Genomic DNA, 26,035 nt, shown 5'->3' with positions numbered 1-26,035 from the left:
GTAGGAATCCATGTTGAAATTCGGATATGGAATTTTTCACATGGTTAAAAATATGCATGTATAGTATTTGTTCTAGTATTTTCGCAGGAGTGGATAAAATAGAAATAGGACGGTAGTTTTGTATTGTATTGTTTTCACCCGACTTTTGGATTGGACATATAGCAGTCACTTTCCATCTATCAGGAAACTTCATAGATGATAGGACAGAGTTGAAGATGATAGACAGAGGAACCTTAAAAACATCAGCGCAACCTTTGAAAATGTATGGTGGGATTTTATCAGGTCCAGCGGACTTCTTTGGTTTTAACTTTTTGATAGCAATTTCGATTTCATTTATACTGATTTCTTGAATATTCAGTATGTCTAGCACTCTACTTTGTGAATGCTCTGTCATAATTTCAATATTATACGTGGACCCATTGCCTGTGTAGACAGACTTAAAGTGTTTCGCAAATTCTTCTGAAACCGCGTTTACGTTTGGTAGGGGCTCACCATCCTCAGAAACAGGGTGTTTTGGTTTGTCGCGTTTTTTACTATTTATATACGTCCAAAAGAGAGAAGGGTCATCCTGCATATTCTTTTCAACATTTAATACATAGTTATCATATGCAGCTGATATTTCTTTTTTCACTAGTGATCTAATTCCTCTAAATTTATTAGCATGGTAAGTTGGGTTCCCTACACTTTGTTTTCACTTTTTGTGGTGGTACGCCTTTGATTTAATTTTCTTAATTATACTAGTCGTAAACCAGCTAGGATATTTTGGTGCTTTAACGTGTCTTAAAGGGACGCATTCATCGAGAGATTCGTACATTACATCATAAAACATGTCTACCATTCTATTAACATCATTGGAAAGCTTTAAGATCTCCCAGTTAACAGCAGATAATTTTTGGTACAGTTTCTGAAAATCAGCCTTTTTAAAGTTGTAAGATAAATTGCCCTGTGAGTGTTTACAGCTTGTTTGCTTTACATGTTTCGCTTCTAAAATGAGACACGGGTGGTCTTTTTCCTCGGGTACCAGGGGGTCCGGTTCTCGTGTCAGTTGTAGGTTGGGAACGTTAGTAAGTACGAGATCTAGGGTTTTGTTGTTGCTATTTTGAATATCGTTTATACTACGCAATTGATGGAAACACATAAAATTATACAGGTCGCGACAAATGGGAGTTGACTCAATAAGATTGTAGTTATTGTTTGTTATGCATGGAATGTTAAAATCACCTATAAGGAGAATGTTATGCGCGGGTCCACAATGTCTTTCAATAAAAGCATAGAATAAATCGTACGAATTACTATTGCAGCGTGGTGTGATATATACTACACAGACGTATAGTGATGGCAGTCCCTGAATTTTAATTTTCTCGATCACAGAATCAATATCAGGATTTTCATCATACTTACATATAAGCGTTGCCGTGTATTGCTTCTGAACAGCCAAGAGCACTCCCCCACCCAAATTTTTCCCTGAGTTACAAGCACTTCTATCGCTTCTAAACACATTGTATCGATCGTCAAATATTTCAGCATTGGCGTGTTTGTCGGTGAGCCATGTTTCAGTAATAGCCACGGCATTATAGTCTTTACACAATATATTATTAAGAAATAACTGCATTTTAGTGCGCAGCCCTCTAACATTTTGATACACTACGTCAAAACATCCTACCTGGTCCAAACTGGCAAGTGCACTTGCTTGTTTACATTTCCCGAGTCCGCGTTCCTCCCTTCAAATTCTCTGTAGGTTGTTGCCTTGGCGCCTGGGGTACCGTTGAACTAGAGGAGGGGTGGAATCTTGACCTATTTGTCGAAGATGGCCATTGTCCTCTTCCTTTCTTGTCACAGGTGGGTGATTAGTGGAGGGGGGAGCCTGTTGCTTGCACTGGTTTGCAGACGGAAGTGTGGACGCTGTCGCTCTTGCTTCCTCCGATGTTGTCAGATTTCCAATGTTGAGGTGGGAGGGGAGAGCCTGGTTCTTGGAAAACGAAGTGTCCGAAGAAATTTGTGTCTGAGGAACTCCTACATAATCGCTCTGGTTGTCTTCCAGGTCCCATATGGAATACTTTTTACCGTTTACATTAAGGTACTTGTATGTGAGATGGGCTTTGCATCCTTGTTGCCTGGCTTCGAAGAGATGCTTCTTCAGTCGCTGCCTCTGTTGACGAACAGCAAAGGAATAGTCCTGTTCGATATAAATGTTGGTGCCTTTGAGTTTGTTGCTATGTTTTAAAACTTCATCCTTGGTTGTATCCCGCAAAAACTTACACACGACGGGCCGGGGTTTTCCTGAGTGCGCGCTCCCTGTACGATGGGCTCTTTGGATGGAGTCCGACGGTAAGGAGAGATGGAGTCTGTTTGTTATTAAGAGGGAGGTGAACAATTGAAAGCGAAATTTGTTCATGTTGTTGCCTTTTCCCTCACAATATGCGAAATTACGCACGTCTGTGAGCTAGCTCGGTTAGCTCCCTTCATTCGTGGATGCGATTCTTATCTCGATATGACAGTAAAACTACTTGAATGATTCCTCCCCGTGACACAAGAGTTGATATTTTGAAGGAAGTGGAGGTCATTTTGCAAAGTTACAGTCTTCCGTTATATTAAAACTTTTTAATAAAGTTATAATTTGTCCTTCCCAACTTCTCAGGAATACTAGGAATGACAGGAATATTTGTCCACAGTAAAAATACTACGTGATGAATTTGGAAACAAGTTTCAAGACTTCAGAGGGTGCGAAGGACAATAATCTTGTTCTGCTCTGCTCCCTTTTCTTTTGATGATGCGTGTGCAAGTCCTGACTTCGAATGGAACTTATTTAATTGCAGTGCAACTCGTATACGTGGGCTATCCTTGATTTTTCTTATATCTCCCATAGCAGGATCCTCGAATAAGCTATTTTGCTGTAGAAATTTTATTAATTTTGGTTGCACTTGCCTTGGTGAAAAGTTGTTTTCCATAATGAAGATTAATGAAACAGCCGAATGGTCAAGAATGACTGACAAAACATTTGTTGTCTGCATTAAGAGTTTCATGCTAACAAAAAACTTATTGCACACTTTTGAGAAGCTTGTTAAAAAAAAAAACAGTGAAATCTGTGCGAAACGAAACTATAATTGCAAACAAACAGTTACAATTGTAACCAATTTATACTCGAAAGTAACATGTAAAATACTATAACCATGAAAAAATATGGGGGGAGGTCTATATAATTGACATATCGATGCTGCAATAATAATCACTGGAATCCCCCCTCCCTTCGGCCCCCTTGGGTCGAACCACTTAGTTCTGGATTTTAAGGTGTTGGGGTTCTAGATGTGTGGCCCGGATAGTTTTGACATTATCGTTATGCGGCCCTACTCACGAATTGAGTTTGACATTGCTGGTCTATAGGACCTGTTGAGGAGATATATGTGTGTGTGTGTGTGTGTGTGTGTGTGTGTGTCATAGAACATCACTACTTCCAAACAAACTTGATGTGGCTCATCTGTTTTTGGAGTGGAACGATTACGAAAAGGTTTACACTGGCCTCCCCGATGGTGCAGTGGTAGTGTCGCCGCCTTGTAATCAAGGGGTTCAAATGTTCGATACCCGGTGGAGGCACATAGTGGTTCGGATTCAACTTTAAACTGTAGGTCCAGTCCCTCTTAGCCTTACTGTGCATAAAGTGGACTTAAAACACTAAATCAATCAACCAACAAAAAGGTTTACTGTTTCTTTGCAAATCTTCAATTAATGTAAAATTTAGTATAAAAACATAATTTTTGCTGACTTTCTAACTTGACAAATTATTACTTCGAATTCTTCATAACACGTATAGTGCTGACCTTGAAGATCATACTATCATTAGTTGGACTGAAATTTCACTTGGGAAGCAATCAATTAACATTGGGAAAAATCACAATAGGAGAAAGCAACTAATGTGATGCAGGAACTGGTCATATGTTTCCACAGGGGATTCCCATCACCACTGAGAGTTTGTCCCCACCCTAGGCCGATTAGCCGGCCCCGTGGCGGAGTATTTATCTCATTTCGCTACGACGCCAGTGGTTCCGGGTTCGAATCCGGTCTGGGCATACGTGTCCTTCGTGAGCGTCTCTTCATCGATTACATCATATCATCATTAGCCAAGAGTGGCAGAAAGGCGAAGTAAAATAAACAAAATCAATCAATATTGGCCGATTAAAGCTGCTGTGAACTCCAACGATGAGAACTGTGCAAAGGAACTTAATTCAGATCATAACAAAGAAAACTACTTCATCAAAGTGTATGTTCAATATTATACTATTGTTTCCTGACATCTTTGTTACTACTGTACATTTTGTCACATTGTTTTGTCCGTCTTTCTCCTTTTTAGTTTTTCCATATGTAATTACTCATGTCCACCTTTCCCCTTTTTAAATTCCAGGTAGTTTCGCTCCTGCCCATCTCTAATAGGGACTCGATTCGTTAATAGTTGAAATAATAATTGTTACTAATTTTTGCCTTATTATTATCATTATTATTATATATCGATTTTGTATAAAAGAACACCCCCTTAAAAAAATACTTTCTTTCAACTGATATTCTCTACCTCCTTCTTTCCTTCTTTACTCTCAATTGATAATTCTAACCTCAACAAGAAAATTCAACATAATTATAGCAGCCACTGTAATCAACCAAATTTATTCAATCAAAACTTCAACGATGAAGGTTCTGTCTCGGGAGCCTGCCACTCTTCTCGTTCCATGCAAGAGTCAGCCAGCAAGCAGTGAAATGCGAATTGCTTTGCCAGTGGAGAAATTTTAGCCTCCGAAACCAGAATGAAAAGAAACAGGTGGGTGTCCTTTTCCTGGAAACCTCACTGCGGGAGTCACGCGGAGGGGAGGGGGTGGTGAAGGGAGGAAGGTTCTCTTCCTAGTCCTCTGATATGTCGCTAGGTGTCTCTGTATCGCATCGGGCCACGAAACTACTTTCATGCCAACCTCCAGGCCACTCTTAAGTCTCGCACCGCGTTTGCTGATTCATCCCACGTTTCGCGTTCTTTTTCCGGAACACCATGAAAAACAAGGTTCTGCCGCCGTGACCTGTTCTCAAGGTCATCTATATGATCCTCCAGAGATCGAACATAAGACTGCACTTCACTTACATCTAACTTGAGTTGGTCTGTTTCGGCCTCGATTTTTTCCATTCTTCCTACCAGTCTGCTCACAGTGACAGATAGTTGCTTCACTTCGCACATAATAGCTTCATTCGAGTTTTTTATCTGGAGCATAACCTGCTTCAGTTCGAAAAGTTCGCTCTGGACATCAACGTTGTTACGTGGGCCTGGATTCTGCTCAATTCCGCCTATAAGCAATAGCGTTAACACCACCAATCCATTTCTTGGTTTATACATTATTTAACTGTTGATTCTGTTCTATTATGTACGTACTTCCAATTCTTATTTAAGTCTGTTTAATTTAAATACTGCAGATTAAAAAAATGTACAATTGTATAGGTTGAGGTTCATTATGTGGAATTAAATTTCTTTTTATAAAAGTGGTAGTTAAAAACGGGGGTCGAGCGGCCACCCCCCCAAAATCTAACAATTTTATAGTGAGCTCTCTTAGTGTAATTTAACTGAAAGTCATGATTTTAGCTGATTTCCCAAGTGTAAAAAAATTTTTTTACGCAAGAGCTTCAATATGAATTTTATTGTATAAAAATTCTAAGATTTAGATAATTTCCCCTATGACACAAATTTTTTTAAAATTTCACTCTTTCAAATAGTAGTATAATCATATTCCCTCAAAAAATCACTTGGTACGAGGCTTATTGTTTTTATTAATTTAACCACAATGGTAAACCTAATTGATGATGTTTTTGTCGATTTTATATTATTGCAAATCTGTGTTTTTTCACCTCACACTTAGTACGAGTGTCATAATTTGTTTCGAGTTAAAGTACGTAACACCCACACCCACCCACACCTACACTTACACCCACACAAATTTACTTCCGGTCTACTTCCTGTCTACTTCCGGTTTACTTCCGGCCTACTTCGGGTCTACTTCCGGTTTACTTCCGGTCTACTTCCAGTCTACTTCCGGTTTACTTGACAGACACCTGTGGGTTGCAATGTTATGCAACAAATTATTACGCAATATTATGATGACCCGTATCTAACGTGTTGTTTTCTGATTGGTTGGTTATGACGTAATGCGATGATGTGGTGTCTTCTGATTGCTTCACTGTTTCGGATGTTTTCAACGCGGTCCGCGCTTAGGTTACTTAAAGGGTTTTCGCATTACAGATCAATTAGTATCGTGAGAGTGGTTGAAGAGTACGGATGTGTTGTTGCAGTGCTCCTCATATTTGTTTTTTGTTAAAAGTTAAGTATTTAATTTATTTTAAATCTACATACTATTTATTATTTTAAGTTTTAAAAAGTGTATCAAGTGATTTTTTTCATAGTAATTTCGATCAGATTGAGTTTTGATGTACTTATTATTTTTTTTTATTATACTTAGTACAAATATATATTTTATATATAATATAAAATAGCTAATATAAAAGAAAACGTCATGAATATTTTTGGGTTTAAGAAGCAACAACATAATCAGCCTGTAGAGAGAATTTCAGTAAACATGGATGTATTTAGAGACATTTATCATCAATTGAACGGGTTATTTCTTGTTCACTTGAATAGTATTTGGTCTCATGTTGACGAGGATACTGGAAAGCACTTATTTGTATTTAATAATAACTTATCATCATATAAGTTACCTGTTAGAGGGAAAATTCAAATAAAAATTTCTTCACCCAATGCGGCAGTTTGCACATATGTCGAAATTTGTATAGAATTAAACATAGTACATTATTTCCTGATACGTCTTATGATGTGGAAGCTGGTGAATTTTTGTATGCTGAGATAATTGGCGAGTATGATAAATTGATTCCTCTGTTTATCGAAATAAGAATAATCTATCCTCTTATTAATATATAAAATACTTAAAACCAAAAAAAAACATGATATATTTGGTAATAGAAGGCGACAGGATATTCCAGATAATTCCAGCGAGATTGCTAGTTTAGATGTACGTCTAAAGAAACTGAAACCAGATTTACTTATATAACAGAATTCGCTAAATCTAAATATTCAAGCAGAGGTTACAAATCTTCAAACTCAACTGATTGATCCTATAGTAAAAATTGATAGAGAACTCAAATCTTTGCTTGAGAAATATACTAATTTATCTTCAATAGATAATCTTCAGAACTTAGAAGAAAATATAGCCAACTTGAAAAAAGAACTTGATAATGTAGACAAATCCAGAGATCGAATACCGAACAGTTGAAACAGCAATTAAATGACCAGACAAATAGTATTCGTACCGAACTGTAAACCATCATCCAGAATATCAAACCTCAAGAAGAATATGAGCAGGTAAATGCTAGTATTGCTAAATTGCAAGAACAGTTTCAATCTTTCGAAGTTCCAACATTGTAAAGTATCAAATCTGAATTACAGACAGATGAACTTCATACAGCTATAACAGAAGTTCAATCGAAACTACAGACATTGGTAAATTTTAACAATAATTTATCTTCATCTTTTGAATTAAATGCTATTGCTCGGAGCTTTGCCGGCATCAAATTACAGTTGGAAACTTATGAAGATTTTGGGAAGATACAAGGTACCATACCTCACATAGAAGATACTATGACAACTATGAGAAATGAGCTAACAAGTGTACAGGAAACTCTGGAATCGAGACTGCCTGGCATTACTGATATTATATCTATAGTTCAACAGCAAGTTACTAAACTTGAAATCTTGAATTATGAATCAGAATTATCGCATTTCCATCATCTTATTGAGGACATTCAGAGTAAATTAGAGACACTGCAACAGTCTACACCTACGCAAGATGACATAACGCAACTGCAAGAAATTTTAAAAAATACAGCTGATGCAACAGAACTCAATGCTATAAAATTAACTCTTACCACACTTCAGAATACTGTAGCTGCTTTGCCTACTTCATAGCTTCTTTAACTTGAATCAAGTTAGTTTCTGGAACTATAGGTTCTGCTGTGCGTACTTCATTTATTTCTAATTTATCTCCTACATGAACATTTAAAAATTCATTAAAGCAATTGTTCCATCTATTTAAAATATCGCTTGAAGTAGTGTAAACCTATTGGTTCTACACACTCCTTGTAGGTATGCCTAGTATTTAACCTCAGTTGTGACATATTTTGATGATTTTGATGATTTTTTTTATGGATTTTATTGCGTTCGACGATGTTCTAGCCCTATTTTTTGCTCAATCTCATTTTTGGAGCTTCTTCTTTGTAGGTATGTCATGATCTTACTTGATATAACTTAACCTATTCACTTTTTACAGCCTTTTACAGGTTAAAATAACATACAAAGTGTAAAATGGTTGATTCTACGCAACCCTTGTAGGTTGACCTAGTATATAGCCTCAGTTGTGACATATTTTGATGATTTTTACGATTTCTTTATGGATTTTATAGCCTTTGACGATGTTCTAGCTCCTATTTTTTTGCTCAATCTTATTTTGGGATCTTATTTTTGTAGGTGGGGCCCTCAATGTAAACGCCTACGATGTATTTGGGGGCCTTATTTTTTTGTAGGTGGGGGGGGGGGGCGTCAGCGTAAACGGCTACGATGTATTTTTTTATGATATGTGAGCCCCCCTTTGACGATGTATGTCGTGGAATTGGTTCAATGCCTCCCCCCACTACTTTTGAAGGGGGCCACAGTGGGAGGGGCTCGCAGTTATAGAACTCGTCGAGCAATAGCAGATAAAACAAGAATCGTTTTCCTACAGCTAATAGTTTATGAATTACAAAACATCTTAGAAATTACATCTCGAAATTTTAATCTAAAATAACAATGCCTACGAACTCTGTTTGTAGATTTCCGATCATAGGTTGTATTCATATTTTTACTTATCTTCGAGTGTATATCACAAATCTGCAACCAGATTTTGGCTATGTCCAACAGTTTTCGAGAAAAACCTACTTCCGGTTGCCAGTTTGGATTTCCGACCATAGGTTGTATTTACACTTTTACTTATCTTCGAGTGTACATTACAAATTCGCAAAGAGATTTTGGCTAACTCGTACCGTTTAAGAGATAAACCTACTTCCGGTCGCCATTTTGAAATTCCGGTCATAGGTTGTATTCACACTTTCACTTATCTTCGAGTGTACATTACAAATTCGCAAACAGATTTTGGCTAACTCGTACAGTTTAAGAGATAAAACAACTTCCGGTCGCCATTTTGGATTTCCGAGCATAGGTTGTATTCACACTTTTAATTATCTTCGAGTGTACATTACAAATCTGCAAACAGATTTTGGCTAACTCGTACGGTTTAAGAGATAAACCTACTTCCGGTCGCCATTTTGGATTTCCGAGCATAGGTTGTATTCACATTTTTACTTATCTTCGAGTGTGCATTAGAAATCTGCAAACAGAATTTGCCTGTTTCTCTCCGTTTTAGAGATATTCCAATATATATATATATATATATATATATATATATATATATATATATTTGATAAGCGACAACAACAGAGCCATCTACGTGCAAATGCCTGAACTCGATGAATGCTTGAGGGGGACAAGTCATTTTTTTCAGTACGTCAACATTTTTTAACTCTTTTTGCCAGTGAATGGGTGACGTGTGACTTGCAACGACGAAGGCCTTCTAGCAATACGAACTTAGTTTATGCCGGCGTAATTCGCTAAAATATCTTTAAATTTGCATATTTCTCATACCGCCGTATCTTGTTCTATTATACCTCTTCAAGAAAATTGCCAATTAGTGAAAATTAATTAAGCAAAAGAGGTGCTAATAGGGGGCAAGCATACAGTGATATGAGAATATACGAATTGTCGGTTTCTTCGATTCAGACAGATGGATCGAATTGAAACTGGGATATTTTGAATTTTTTTTATATGATAGCTAAAAAAACAGAGATTTTGATTGGCTAATAATTTATACGTGGTGTTTTCTGATTGGTTTAAGTAAGCAAGATTTCTATTGGCTCCATAAATCTATATAAGTCAGAGCACAGTGCTGATTTCTCACCTTTGCTGGATCTGCAGAGGAACACACATCGCGGGGGATAGAACAGAACGGGCTCCACCAAAGTATAGGAGACTAGAAGCATATAATTTGGCGGAAAAACCCAATTAAGGTCATAGAGTTTTCATAGAGAATAGTATTATGAGGTTGTATTTTAAGTTGGTGTTATCCCATTAAATTTTATATAAATGACATATCTGAAATTTCTATCGTTTGTTTGCTCATATTTTAAAAAATGGAATCACCTACCTGTTTTAGTCGTAAGAATGATAAGATCGAATGTGTCACTTGTGGGAAACTAATTTCAAAAAATAATTTATCGATACATAAGACAATGTGTAACGGAGCAAATCGTTTGTTACCTTCTTAATCCTGTGCTCAATGTGGAAAAGAAATTAGCATTCGAAATCTAAGTAGACATTTGAAAATTTGCAAACCATCGACCGGAGAAGGAACATTGAAAAGAAAAAATGATTATTCTGAAGCTAAAGTTTCTGCTCCAAAACAAATTAAATTAAATAATAAATATAAACCAGTTAGGTCTACATTTAATGGTCGACTTCAGGATTTATCATTTACGTTGGAAGCAGCCCGTGACATTCCTAGTTTCTTGCGTGAAACGAAAACTTTTGTACTGAATACTTTGAAAAGTAATCTTGAAATTAATTCCATAAAAGTATACGTTGATTTATGTTCCGAATATGAGAAAGTCGATGGTACAACAAAAGTTTTTTATCATCGTACCAAAAACCAGGTTCTTTATTTGGCAAATGTTGAAAATTTGGACGAGTTTTACTCTAATCTGTCAAATGGAGTTGATTATGAATCATGATACTTTCGAGGCTAAGGGGTCGGGATGGTCTTTATGTGGTAGTCCTCATACATTAACCGTTTACGTGAACAAATTCATGCCTTTTTCTGCATAGAGTTACGTCCCTCTACCACCGAACATTCAAAGCAAGAAAGCAGTGTTAAATATTCAACATAATGACTCAAAATGCTTTCTTTGGTGCATCTTGGCAGCTCTGTATCTTGTTCATTGGAAAAATCATCCAGAGCAAGTTTATCATTACAGGCAGTACGAGACAGAGTTTGAAAATGTAATGTCTAGCATTGAATACCCCGTGGCATTGTCAGACATATCAAAGTTCGAGTCGCGCGCACGAGATTCTGATGGAAAACGCATTGCTATTAATGTATATTCTTATTCGTCAGAAAAACATCTTGTGCATCCCATCAGGATAAATAATATCAACGATAATAATGCTCATATAATTAATCTTCTTTTAATTTCAAACAACAATATTTACCAATACTGCCTTATTCGTTCACTATCACGACTAATCAGAAGTCAAGCAACGAAGTATGCAAATCACATCGAGGTTTGTCCAAGGTGTTTGACCATGTTTAATGATCGAAGAGAATTCAATCACCAAATATATACCGCAGGCAAATTGCTATTGAAAAACGTGTCGAACATGAAATATATTGCGGTGACAACAAACCAGCTCGAATGTTGATGCCCAAAAAGAACGAAGTCGAAGAATTAAAAAAAAACAAGGCTTTGTTTGCTCATCCAGCTTTTATCGTCGCAGATTTTGAATCATTTCTGAAGCCACTGTCCACCTGCAAACCAAATCCAAAAATTTCCTCCACAACGCCATACCAGCTTCATGAACCAAATAGTTTTGGTTACATTGTCATACGACATGATGAAATAAATAAACCATATGTATACCGTGGACCGAATGTTATCGAACACTTTTTTGAAAAGATGGAAGAGGAGGTTGAGAAAATTGGCAGCTTCTTGCAAATAACCAAACCGATGAATTTGTTGACAGCAGAGGAACAAGAAATATTTGATGAAACTGTCGAGTGTCCAGTGTGCAATCAATACTTCACAAACGAGAATCGTAAAATATTTCACCATTCGCACACAGACGGTCGTTTCATCAGCGGAATCTGTAATGCTTGAAACCTCAAAATTCAAAAGCCCAAATTTGTCCCCATATTTTTTCATAATGGATCGAATTACGATTTTCATTTCTTAATTCGGAAACTTGGATATGACACACACAAAAAAGATATTCTTGCTCAAAATGAAGAACGATACATTTCTATAAGTAAGAAAGTTAAGATTTCGGGGACAAATAAAACCATAGAGATGCGGTTTCTTGACTCGTTCAGATTTCTCTCTGCAAGTTTGGACGCTCTAGCAAGTAAACTTTGTGACGAACAATTCAAAATTACGAAAGCTAGTTTTCCCAACATAGATATAAAACTGATTAGAAGTAAAGGGATTTATCCGTATGAATACGTAAACAATGAATCTAAATTTAATGACGACACTCTCCCTCCTCAAAAAGAATTATTCAGTGAACTGAGAAAAGCAGGAATTACGGACAAAGAACACGAACATGCACAACTGATGTGGCATAAACTAGAATGTAAAACATTCGGAGATTATCACAACGCATACTTGAAATTAGACGTAACATTACTTGCGGATGTTTTTCAAGCATTCAGGAAAACGTCAATGTCTATTTACAAGTTGGACCCTGCGCATTTCTTCAGGCTTCCGGGATTAGCGTGGTCTGCAATGTTGTTGCAAACAAAAATTAAGTTAGAATTATTAACAGATGTAGACATGTTACTTTTCATCGAGAGAGGGATTCGGGGTGGGATGGTACAATGTGCACAGAGACATGCAGAATCTAACAACATGCACATGGAAGAAAAATATGATGCGAATAAACCATCGAATTACATTTTTTACATCGACGTTAATAATCTCTATGGATATGCTATGGTACAGAAACTTCCTTATGGAGGTTTCGAATGGATAAAACCAACTTCCATAAATATTATTGATTTTGACGATTGTGAATTTGGTTTTTTTTTTGCAGAAGTGGATATTGAATTTCCAGACAATTTGCATGATATTTTTTTTGCGATTTACCACCGGCACCCGAACTTAAATATCCATCTAATTCTAATCAACGCAAGCTTTTATTAACTTTGGAGAAAAAAGAAAGATAAGTTCTCTATTACAAAAGTCTACAGTTTTTGATTGCGATAGGTGTTAAGGTATTGGATAATAGAAGAGTCCTCAGGTTTATACATTCCGAGTGGCTCAAACCATACATTGAAACAAACGCACAACATATAACAGTTGCCACTTCCGATTTAGACAAAGATTTTTTCAATTTGATGAACAATGCTGTATATGGCAAGACAATGGAGAACGTCAGAAATCACGTGGATGTGAGATTGGTTTCAGATGAAAATAAATACAGTAAGTGGGTGGCTGATTCTAGATTTAAATCACGAAAAATTTACAACGAGAATCTGTCACTTTTCAATCTAGATATGAAAGTGATAAAATTCCGAAAACCAATTTATGTGGGAGCAACAGTTTTAGATTTATCGAAACTTCACATGTTTCAATTTCACTACAATGTTATGAAACCTTTCTACAACTATAGCATTTCATTACTTTACATGGACACCGACAGTTTTATTTATAGCATTAAAACATCCAATCCATATGAAGATGTAAAAAATCCGTCCTTGCTTGATTATTATGATACTTCTTCCTACCCTCAACCAAACAGATTTGGATTTCCATCTAGTAACAAAAAAGTTCTAGGTAAATTAAAAGACGAGTGTAACGGTGACATCATTCTCGAGTTCGCCGGTTTGCGTTCCAAAATGTATACATTTAGAACTGAGAGCAGCATCACGAAGAAAGCTAAAGGTGTTGGTAGAAATACTGTACAAAACAAACTTTCGTTTCAAGACTATATTGATTGTGTGAAGAAATTGAAGCCGCAGCTAGGAAGGGAAAGAAGAATTCAAAGTGTGGACCATGTGGTTACAACAAACAAAGTTAGGAAAGTAGCATTAGTTTCGCATGATGATAAAAGATGTATTTTGTCTTGTGGGATCCACACGTTGCCTTGGGGGCACTATCGTTTAGATAGTACTAAGAATGCATACAATGCACTTAAAAAAACTAACCTTATGGCTGGCAATATTTCTATCAACACAAGCATATAAAATAACCATGCCTATGAACCTGTTTGGCTTCAGGAAGCAAGCTATGGAGGTACGCATCCAAACTGCACCATCATCATCACCTCCGAACTTGGACCTGTTGCCCTCCCTACTATCTAAACTTAACGGTCTGTTAATTATACACTTGAATAGCATCTTGACCCAGTACGACGATGACGTGGGCAAAACTTTCTATGTAGTCAACAACAACTTGAATTATTACCGGTTCCTCATCTCTGGCAAACTGCAGTTCAACATGAACCCTGAGAACAAAGGGGAGGTCAAGGTTTCCTCTGGCAAGAACATCTATCGCATCAAGCATGTTAGGATGGACAGTACTACTGCGTACGATGTGTCTGCTGGCGATCGCCTGTACGTGGAGCTCTTGGACGACTACGACAAACTCATCCAACTTTTTGTGGAGATGCGAATCACCTACCCTATAATAAATAACCACAGTGGTAACAATGCCTAACGATATTTTTGTCCACACGAAACGCGACGACCACGGCGACGAACTTCTCATGCTCGACGTCAGGGTCAAGAAGTTGCGAAGCGACGTGCAGGCCCTGCTGTCCACGTTCAACTCCAGCCTCCAGTCAGAGATAGCCAGCCTGCAGGCTCAGTGCCTGGACACCGTACTCAAGATCGACGCCGAGCTCAAATCGCTGCTGCAAAAGTACACCGACCTCGCGTCAATAGACAACTTCGACAACTTGGCGCTGAGCATAGGCAAGCTGCAGAACGAATTTTTGAAGCTGCAGCAAACACAAACCTTTGATGTGGAACAGCTGAAGCGACACTTGCAGGACCAAACTAGCACCATCCAGACTGAACTGCAAAACATTATCCAGAGTATAAAAACTCAAGATGACTACGATCGCGTGAATGCAAGTATTGCCAAATTGAACGAACACTTTCAATCGTTCGAAATTCCTACGTTGGAAAGCATCAAGGCTGAGCTTCAAACAGACGCTTTGCATGCAGCCATCAACGAAGTTAAAACTAAACTCCAAACGCTAGAGGATTTTATTGACAATCTACCTTCGCCCAGCGAGATGAACGCCATTACCCATAGTCTTACCAACATAAAACTCCAACTTCAGACCTACGAGGATTTCTAGAAGCTGCATGGCACCAAAACGCACATTGAGGATGCTCTCTCCGTCATCAAAAATGATCTTGCAAACCTACACGAAGCACTGGAATCCAAACTGCCTGGCATCAGGGATACTCTGGCCAGCGTCCAACAGCAAATCACCAAGTTGGAAAATCTAAACACCGAATCCGAGTTGTAGCATTTTCATCCCTTGATCGACGACATACAGACTAAGTTGGAAACTTTGCAACAATCAACCCCCACCCAGGACAACATAACACAATTACAAGGCTGCTGCTGCTGCCTCATAGTTAGACGCGATGAAAAAGCTTTGGAGTCGCTCCAAAACACGGTGGCCAGCCTACCTACCTCGCAGGAATTGAAAAGCGTGAAGAGGGCTCTCAACCGAATACTCAAATCCGACGACATCAAAAACATCCAAACCGAAATTGAATTGCTTCGGGAGTCTGTTGCAACCTTACCCACCAAGCAGAACATCAGCGAACTACATGGCTTGTTTGCGGAAATTAGAACCCAGGTCCACGACCTCGCAATACAGAGCTCCAAGTTGACACTCGTGGAAAATCTACAGCAGATTATCGCCAATGTGAAAGAGCAAATTGGTAGTATCGAGGCAAGTCAGGAATCGTCCATAACCAATTTCAGCACCCAACTACATAACTTAAACGAAAAATTCAAGAAACTAATTGTCGATGTGAAGATCAAGCCTGACTATGACACTATTGTTCATGCTATCGAGGAACACCTGGAATCGGTGAATGGTAGATTGGAGGACGTAGAGAGTGAGGTTCGAACCAACGTGAACACTCTGAACGCCAGCATCGACAACCTCAAGTCCACTGTTGTCATCGAACTGTAAAGCATTCCAAACAGGGAATTTTCCTCGCTCTTCCATCCGGGTGCCAAACTCTACACGCTAACTCCTGCCGAAGCCTATCACCAGTTTTTCATCGCTGGCACACTTCAGTTCGTCAAGGTTTCATACTAGTCTTTGCCTCACGCAAACCACTACCCAACCACGACCGTGACGAACATTGGTGACGAGCCTAAAATAAGAGGAGTGGAGTTGGTCGATTCCACCCACCCCGAAACTTGCGAGACAGCCTATGCCGAATATGCCTCTCAAATTATCGACATAGAAATAGGTGACAAGTTGTACATAGAAAACCCGGCATTGTCTGCAGCCAGAAATCCGATCCAATCAATGTTCTTATTTTCACACAATGTCTAGACAGGCTATTGTGAACGAGCTGCACAAATCTGCACGACGATATTACAAACGGTTGGCGGTAGTAACCAAAAGAATAGACAACCTGTGGCAAGCTGACCTTGTGGAAATGAGCAGTGGCAACTTAAACAATTTACATAAAATCAACAAGGGATACAAGTATTTTCACACCGTTACAGACACATTTTCAACATTTTACCCCTCAAGGCAAAAACAGGAATCTGTGTAGTAGAAGCATTCAAAACTATTTTCAATGAAAGTGGCAGGCGACCTAGATTTCTTCAAACGGATAACAGAAAAGAATTCTACAACTCTGTTTTTCGGCAATATATTCAAAACAAAATATTCAACATTACTCGACCTTTAGTCACATCAAAGTCGGAACGTTTCAACCGAACTCTCAAAACACGCATGTGAAAACAATTCACGCTTCAGGGGAATTACAAGTGGCTCGGCATGCTTCCGGAACTTGTTAACAGCTATAATCACAGTTTGCATCGCACGATAAACATGAAACCAGCTGACGTCAATAAATCTGACGAGCAGCGTTTAATTTCTACGGTTTATTGTCCAAAGTACAAATTTACAAGCAAGAAACCGAAATACAAAATTGGAGATCAGGTGAGAATCAGTAAAGTTAAGCGTGCGTTCGAAAAATTCTTCACAAAAATTGGACTACGGAACTTTTCACCGTAGTTCGGGTCTTACCCGGAAACCGCCACACGTATATAATAAAAGATAATCGCGACGAAATTCTGAAAGGAAGATTTTACGAAGAGGAACTTTCTAAAACAAAATACCCCGACACATATCTTATTGAATAGGTATTACGCAGAAAAGGTGACAAACTTTTGGTGAAATGGCTGGGGTTCGAGGAAAAAAGTTGGATAGACGCAAATGAGGTGATTGTGTAACAGGTGCTTGGGATGTGGTACGGCGACTGCCAGATTTTCCATCGGAACGTCAGGTTAGGAAAAATGGCAAGCTTCTACCCGACAACATTCGCTGCCTCATTGTTGGACCTTCTGGATGTGAAAAAACAACGTTACTTATTGATGATTTTCTTCTTGCACCCAACTGGTTAAACTGGAAGAACAGGCACCTGTATGTTTTCTCCAAAAGTTTGGAGCAACCGAAGTATCGCCAGCTGTCGAAACTGTACTAGGGACTAGGCATAGCTAAATTTGCTTCTGAAGTTATACCACTAGACTGCTGTCTCGAAAGTTCGGTGGTGGTTTTTGACGATGTGATCCTGGAGAACCAGAACAAAATTCGCATTTTTTTTACTCAGGGTCGGCACAGAGGCATCGACTGCTTCTACCTTGCATAGACTTTTTCCAAAATCCCCAAGCAGCTACTCCGAGACAATGCTAATTTCATTTGTTTGTCTCGTCAAGACTACACCAATTTAAAACATGCTTACGATGATTATGTAGGCGGGGACATAAACTACAATCAGTTTTCCAAATTTTGCTCTTCATGCTGGAACCAAGCTGATTTCGGATTTGTCACAATAGACATGACGAGGAAACCCAATAACGGAAAATACAGAAACAAAATTAATAATTTTCTAAACGTTGCAACGTTACAAGAAACGTCTTCACCTATTATAAATAACTACATACAAAAAAATGAAACGCAAACTTGCAGACGACAACCTGACGCTGCGTAGCTACCTGACAAAACGGTTTAAGGGTTGGAAATCCGAGAATCGTGGAATTTACGAAGAGAAAAAGCGTCAGTACCAACCTGTCATCGATGCCATGATGGACTTGGTAAAGAAATCAAAGATGTCCCCGAGCAAAACAAAGAGTTAATCAACGAGCTTGTGCCACTTACTGCTCGAAATTATACCATACCTACACCGATATCCAGCATTCACACTACTTCGTTCAAACTTGCTCCGGCTTCGAGACGTGAGGCCCTAGGCAGTACCTCTTCGGACAAGCTAGTCGAGCTGTGTCCGTTGGCGAGCGATTACCTAAGCACTGGGAAATTCGAAAAAGACGAGGTATTCGGATTGAACCCTACCATGGAACATAACGAGGGTGTGGTTTTGAAGATTGGAAAGTCAAAAGTCATGTTCGAGGGCGACGATGTAAAAGTTAATTTGGGCGAGAAGAACAGCTGGACCAGGTATCCCGGCACCGTGGGACTGTGGGAAATTATTACTAAGAAGCAACCTATAGATTATACAGACGAGGATTACTAAAGTTACACAGAAATTTTGATCATGAAGGACGCACTGTACCAAAATAACGATGCAACACAGAATCGCGTGAAATCTAGCAGTGGAGAAAAGTGCGGGAACCTCATCAAGCCAATATGGACCCAGCTCAATACTGGCAGCGGTGTCACACTCTACAACACCTTGCCGAAGGAGTTTGTTTGGGTAGACGACGTAAGGAAGCTTGTAGATCGATTGCTGGTTATCGCAGGATAAGATAATGCAGGCAATCGCAACTTCCACAACGAGAAGGGGGCAAGATGGACATGATTAGCACCAAGCTTGCCAACTTCATTGTCAACGACAACAAATGTATAGGTTACCTTATCAAAATCATCAACACCCTGCCTCCCAAATTCTGGAATGTAGCCGAGGGTCTAGGTTTGGTGAACAATATTATCAACAAGCTACCCTTCGAGATGCACCTGCCAGGTTACCAGTACTGTGATCCGGGTACGAAACTCGAACAGCGACTGGAAAGAGGAGACAAGGGAGTGAACCCACTGGACGCAGCATGCAAGGACCACGACATTGGCTACAATGCTGACACCGATCTTGACGCAACTCAACAGCAACTCAAAACCAAAAATCTAGGAGTTACATTTGATTCAGAAATATCATTGCAACACATATTAAAAGGGTCAGAAACCTAGAGTACGCAATTAGAATGAATAAAGAGTATATGAACATAGAAATAATGAAAATAATATTTAATGCCTTAGTCCGAAGCAAAGTAGAATATGCAGCAGAAATATGGACGCCTCAGAACAAATAGTACACGCATAAAATGGAAATGTTACAGTCTAACTAAGTAAGGTACGCCACTTACAAAGAAACAGGCATATATCCCACATATGAATCATACAGTTCCCTCTGTAAACACCACAACTGCCTTCTCTCAGCAGAAGAAGGAAGATGCAATTGCTCTGTTTCTTATACAAAATCATGAATAATAATATTGAAGTGCAACATCTACTAGAACAAATACACATACGTGTTCCTATCTCCAATATACGATCCAAAGGAGTACTGTAGTAACAGAAGATCGAAAATCATAAATAAATCACCTATCAGGAGAATGTGTGAACTGTACAAGGGAACCAAAATTAGATATATTTCACATGCCTATTGGGACATTCAAAAAGCTATTCAAGGGATGGAATAATAAATGTTAACAATGTAAACATGAACGCAATTAGAACAAGGTAATTGGAAATTCGCCTGTTGTGTTCAATAAATAAATAAAGTACTGCTTCTGTCGCTGGAACACCAATGTTATTTTCTGTGTTTTTGGTTTCCAGAGAGCCTCTCCTTGTTCTTCTCTGTGTAAGATGTACTTTCAAAAAGTTTCTTCCGTGGTTTTTGGCACAATACATATAAAGTATATACATGTTCTTTTATAGAAAAGCTATTTCTGGTAAACGGCCATGTAAAATATTTGAACAATTTGATCAAAACAAATAACAAATTAGATGTAAATATACATTGTTCTTTTTCTGATACTGTATATATGAACCTACTATGGAAATGTTTGTTTAGTGTGTTATTGAAACTAATAATTTTTATTATTATATAATAATTGATATTATTTATATTTATTCTAATCTAATAATAACATTTATTCCAGTGGAAATAAAACATTCTGCATGTACTGTATAATTCTAACTTTAAATATTTTTCATAGTCTTTGTAGCTGAATTTTGTATTTTCTGAATGATAGTTTGCAAAATTTCAGCTGCAATATTTATTTTGAGTTTGGCAATAATGACACTATTTACTGTTTAACATGTTTAGTATTTTGTATATTATTCTAAACAAAATGTTTGCAATTTTTGTCTATAAAAATTATTGAATTTTAAATCAAGAGAAGTTAAAGGATGTTTACAGCTTACATATTACATTTCCTTTCGTATGAGCTTCACCCCATCAGTACATATACAAGGGTCGTTAAGGTTGACCGGGATTTTCGTACGTAAAAAATTGATGAATAGCCGGATCATGATGAAACGTGCGGGTGCCGTAATGTATTCCTTCGCGAGTAACTAGTGCCCGGCATGACGTATTTCACTCATGCGCAGCAGTTGCAGCGAACATGGCGGCAAGCAGTGTGTCTGTGGCTGTGGAGCAGCGGTGTGTAATCTACTTTCTCGTGAAGGAGAAAGTGAAACCAGCTGAGATTTTCAGACGATTGCAAGCACAGTATGGTGAACAAACGATGTCGCGGACAAGAGTGTACGAATGGTGTGAGCAGTTTCGCGAAGGACGGGAGCTGGTGACAAATGAAGCGCATGGACACATTCGCCCGACTGCAGTCACACTGGTGAATATCGCACGTGTTGAGCAAATTATTCTTGAGAACCGGCGAGTAACAGTGCGGGATATTGCTGCCGAGGTGAATATCAGTGTCGGGAGTGTTGAGACAATCATTAACGACCACTTACGCTTCCGCAAAATCTGTGCAAGGTGGGTTCCCCGCCAGCTGACATTCGATCAGAAGTGGACACGCAGGACTGTCTGTGAACAGCTTCTGAATCGGTTTCGAGCAGAAGGTGATGAATTGTTGCAATCCATCATCACGTGTGATGAAACATGGTTGCACAGTTCAACCCCAGAGACCAAAAGTCGCAGCATGGAGTGGCAGCATAAAGGTTCCCCGCCCCCCAAGAAAAGTAAAACGCAGCCGTCCACTGGAAAGATCATGGCAAGTGTTTTCTGGGACATGAAGGGCGTTATCCATGTGGATTTTCTGGACAAAGGGAGCACGATTAATGCCCAGTATTACTCCACATTGTTGAGTGGTGCTGTACGAAAGTCCATTCGCAAGAAAAGACCTGGGATGTTGTCTGGAAATGTCATTCTTCTCCATGACAATGCCCACCCTCACACGGCCAATGTGACAACAACAACTCTGGCCGACATACGCTGGGAAGTTCTGCCCCATCCCCCCTACAGTCCGGATTTAGCCCCCAGTGATTATCATTTGTTTGCACCCCTTAAAGACCATCTGGGCGGGAAGAAATTCAAGACAGACGAAGCACTGCGGAGCGATGTCCTTCAGTGGCTACGACAACAACCAAGTTCTTTCTACGCCAAAGGAATTCGGGAGCTGCCAGAACGATGGCAACGGTGCCTCAGCGCGCACGGAGAATACTTTGAAAAACTGACATAGTTTGGTGTTTCTTCTGCTACCTATTTCCTCTGCAGAAATAAAAGTCCCGGTCAACCTTGAACGACCCTTGTCTTTTGATTACTTTCTTAGAGCCTAATAAACACCATTAAATGATTACGTGATGAACTACTTTCACCAAAAGTTATTCTGGTATCTACAAATTCCTTATGCACATAGTTTTGAAAAAAAATCCCCTGATTTAAATTAATCGACTTTGCGCATGAGTATAGTGTAAAATGTTCGATAGGAAGCTAAATTTGAAACCAATGCAACAAGTGGGACAAATGACCAAAGGCCTTCGCACATTTTTGTCACACCACAATGTCAGTAGGAAGTTGCATGATGCTCTTACAAAGAAAGTTACATGCCAGAAGGTTTATTAACATTGAATTGCAATTCTTAAATTAACAGAGTTTAATGTCAAGCATTGCTGATAATATTGAAAGAAGGTATGTTCATACAGTTTTCTCAAAATCATAATGCTTGATTTAGAACAAATAAAGGGATTATCAACAAGTTAGACAAAGTATCAAAGTAATGTGTTTCTAGGACAAGCTCTAATATTCTGCAAACACATGTTCGTCATAATATTAAGGTAATGCTTAGGTGTCTTCAACAAATAATATTATATAAATTTACTCTATGACACACTTTTCGTTTCAGGGTATTTTGGATCCTGGAGTGCCAAGAGATGTTGATATAACAGAATATGCGAAGCTATTGAAAAATTACATTGGAAGATACAGCGTTAACATAATTTTTTTCGATGAAACTGGAAAGATGATATCTTGTTTCAACTTTCACTATAAAATCGAACGCCGATATTCTCTCAATTAAATGAAAGTTTATAACCATTATTGGATTATGCTAGACATTGTAATGCATCCATAATGATAATGATATAAAATGCATTAAATAGTAGAAATACTGTTATATTATAATTTCTATTAATTCTAATTTACTGGTATTCTTAGATTTCTGTTAATTTTTATTCATAGGTGGATCGAGAAATTTTTCTGGTGAACGGCATGTGGTGTAAGCATCCATAATATATATATATATATATATATATATAGCAATGATCACTTTATAATCATTTTTGCACAATTGAATTACTTCATAAATAACACTAAGGTGAATATATTACTTATGTGGGTTTATATATTAGCAAAATAACGAGGCAAAATTAAGTTCACTCCGGTGAAGTCCAAAGTCAAAGTCTTATCATTGATTGATTGATTTTCTGTTTCAAGTCCACTTTATGCACAGTAAGACTAATCGGGAAAGTGGGATCCGAACCACTATGTGCCTTCACCGGGTATTGAACCCGGAACCCTTGATCTCAAGATAACGACGCTACATCTACGCCATCGGGAAGGCCTCAAGGTCTTATCATGTCGGGTTGGTCTATTGGTGAGTGTCAGTCCTTTTCTTATTTGTACATGGCATGTTGGGTTAAATTATTCGCATCTTTAGTCCTTCCCACAACTGTCACAGTAATGGACTATTTTATTTATAATTCTTGTCTGGGGTCGTTGGCTTCACATTTGAAGATCCTGAATATCTTGATTGTTAGAATGTTCGTTCCTTTCGGGCGGATTCATTTCTTTCTTTCTGAATGTCTATCATAAGGAAAGACAGCGTTGGCGGCAATGATTACTACAAAAGTATACAGTGACGAAATAAGGTCGACTACGACAACTAGGCAAACCTACAAACGAGGAAGCTTGAATACATGACGTCTGGGGTTGGCTTGTATAACCATGTTTATCGTTGGGTTTGGATGGTGCGTTGTGCTGTCTACACCAGTAGCGTATGCTGGTTCTAAAGAGTGGGTAATCTCTGACCCTTGATCCTCAAACTCCAAAAGTTTCCGTGCAATTTATGTCAGGATCCATATTGGATTTAGGAATATTGTGTCGGAATGTTTGTCTTATTGCTACGACCACAATCAGTTAATTCTCGTTATTGCAGTTTAATATACATGTAGAATTTCAAATAATAAAACAAGACAGTATTATAAAGCTATAAAAAAACAACCTGTGAAATATAAAATGAAAGACGTGCACTAGTGAAATAAAAACCCGCAATATTAATTTAAGTGTAAAATTCAACTTACTCCAGGACCCGATTACTTGTGCTGTGCCACATCCAATGCACGCTGTTTGTCCAGTTGCACGTGAATACGTGTCTGTGCGAAAGATTGCAGCTTAACAAAGGAAGTTATGTGACTTTTGGATTTTTCATGTTTGACACAAGCGTTGCAAAGATTAGAGTATCCTCCACGCGTCCATACATTCTTTTCCGCCCCGAAAAGTAAGCACGACCAACAAAAAAGCAAAGCTTATTAACACTTATACTTCCTGTCAACCATGGTGTTTTGTCATAATTTGCTTGCGAAAATGCCTCACATATTCCCGATTTTTGTCTTTGTGTGTAGAAATATGTTCAAGCGATGACAATAGCCTACCGGTATTAACAATTTACCACTTCTCCTGAAAAGATCTTGTTCCAAAAGGTTTCACCAGCAAATCTTGTATCACATCCATTACCCTTTAACACAGCACTATCACGACAAATACTAACACCTAAATAAATAATAAACACGAAGTACCACACGAAGCCAACGACTACACGCATTCAGTTTCACGCGCCAAACTTCTGTTGATGTGTTCCTGGCTCAGAATGAAATTTTCTATGAATGATAAAAAAAAAATCCCTTTCCGAGCTCGAAATGACAGGTTTTAAAAGTTCGAATCATTGCAGGCCAGAGCCAGAATTTTATTTCGGGATGGGGATCATCCCTTATTAGCAGCAGCCACATAAAGTTTAAACAGTGGGGTTAGAAGTCCTGAAGATGAATCTCAGATTATTACAACGTATTATGCAAGGTTTTTAATCCTGCTAATGAAATAAAATTAATTACCACTATACACTTTAAATCAGATATTTGTATGATTTCGGGGAGGGAGGTTTCAGCCTGGCTACGTGGCTGATGTGTTTTTTTGTTTTATGTATAATTTGTTCATCTTCATCACTATTAATCTAAAGAGGCGTAATATAGCAACTTAAATTAACTACTATATATATATATATATAATTTATTTTTGATATCATTCTCTTTAAAAAATATTCAGTTCCGTGAAAGAAGGATTCTCGCTGCTTTTGAAGATTAGAGAGGAGAAACAATCACTATATTTGTAAATACAAGGATGGGGGGAGTCAGCATATAGGTGCTTTAATTGCGTAAGCTTTGAATTTTAATTTAGTTTGCTTCATCTTGAATATTTAAGCTTTTCCTTTTGATAAATTTATGTTCAAGTAACAGAAATCAGCAAGACAGAAGCAAATGTAAAGTGAAAATTAGCGTAGAATTGGTTTGCCCATGTTATTCAATTTTCCTGTTCTTCGCACTCTACCGGGTATGTTTTCCCTAGTTCAGCGGAGGGAACGAAAATGCTCTGAAGGTTGAGAGTGCGACCGGTGGACTCTCACAAGTTACCCTGGGCACGGAATCACTGCGCCTGAGAAGCCGTGTTTCCTCCCCCTCTTTCCTCCCTCCTCGAGAAGGGTTGTAAGGGAAGATGGAGGAATGACGTCAGGGTGAGATTATGTGAAGTCATTCCACCGGCTGGAGAAAGGTTCCCGGACATTCAGCGGCAAACGGTTGGAAGCATTCGCGCGCTGGAAGCAAAGAAATGTATGCATCCAAATTGGTTTGGAAGAATATTGCGAAGAAATGTGTGTGTGTGTATATATATATATATTAAAAAATGAAAGAAATACATCTAGGTAATCGCAGATGACCCAGAGTATACGCCGCTGGCCCACACCCTTGCCCTCACCATGAAATGATGTAGTCTCCTTATCTAGGACATCTCGTATCATTGCATTTGGTATGTATTTGTCTGCTGCTGCTATTATCCGCAGTACTTTGTTTTGTACAGACTGAAGTCTGACTCAATGAATTGGACCACTGTGCATGCACAACACGCATGCTTAGGTCTGTGTTCAGTTTTCGTTACATACACTGCTACCTTTCATAACTGTTGATTTTCGTTGCTGTAGCAACGTCTGGTTTCCAAATATTATAACCTATATAAGCGTTAGCGAGAATGAATAACATGAAACGTATTTGGATTGATTGGGTGTATGAATA

General features: G+C 38.4%; 1 protein-coding gene across 1 annotated transcript in view; it reads left to right on the top strand.

The window, feature by feature from the left end:
• The window catches only part of LOC146000086 (uncharacterized), a 44,493-nt gene extending 21,692 nt beyond the window's left edge, over positions 1 to 22,801 (top strand). The window contains exon 4 of the mRNA XM_083137417.1: positions 22,540 to 22,801. Coding sequence (XP_082993543.1) covers positions 22,540 to 22,713 — 174 coding nt within the window. The 3' untranslated portion in view covers positions 22,714 to 22,801. The remainder of the gene's footprint in view (positions 1 to 22,539) is intronic.
• The last annotated feature ends 3,234 nt before the right edge of the window (positions 22,802 to 26,035 follow it).

The sequence above is a fragment of the Lepisma saccharinum genome, chromosome 16 (genome assembly GCF_977018435.1).
Source record: "Lepisma saccharinum chromosome 16, izLepSacc3.1, whole genome shotgun sequence".
Taxonomy (NCBI): domain Eukaryota; kingdom Metazoa; phylum Arthropoda; class Insecta; order Zygentoma; family Lepismatidae; genus Lepisma; species Lepisma saccharinum.
The sequence above is the reverse complement of the archived record's forward strand: the minus strand, read 5'-3'. Positions and strand labels throughout refer to the sequence as shown.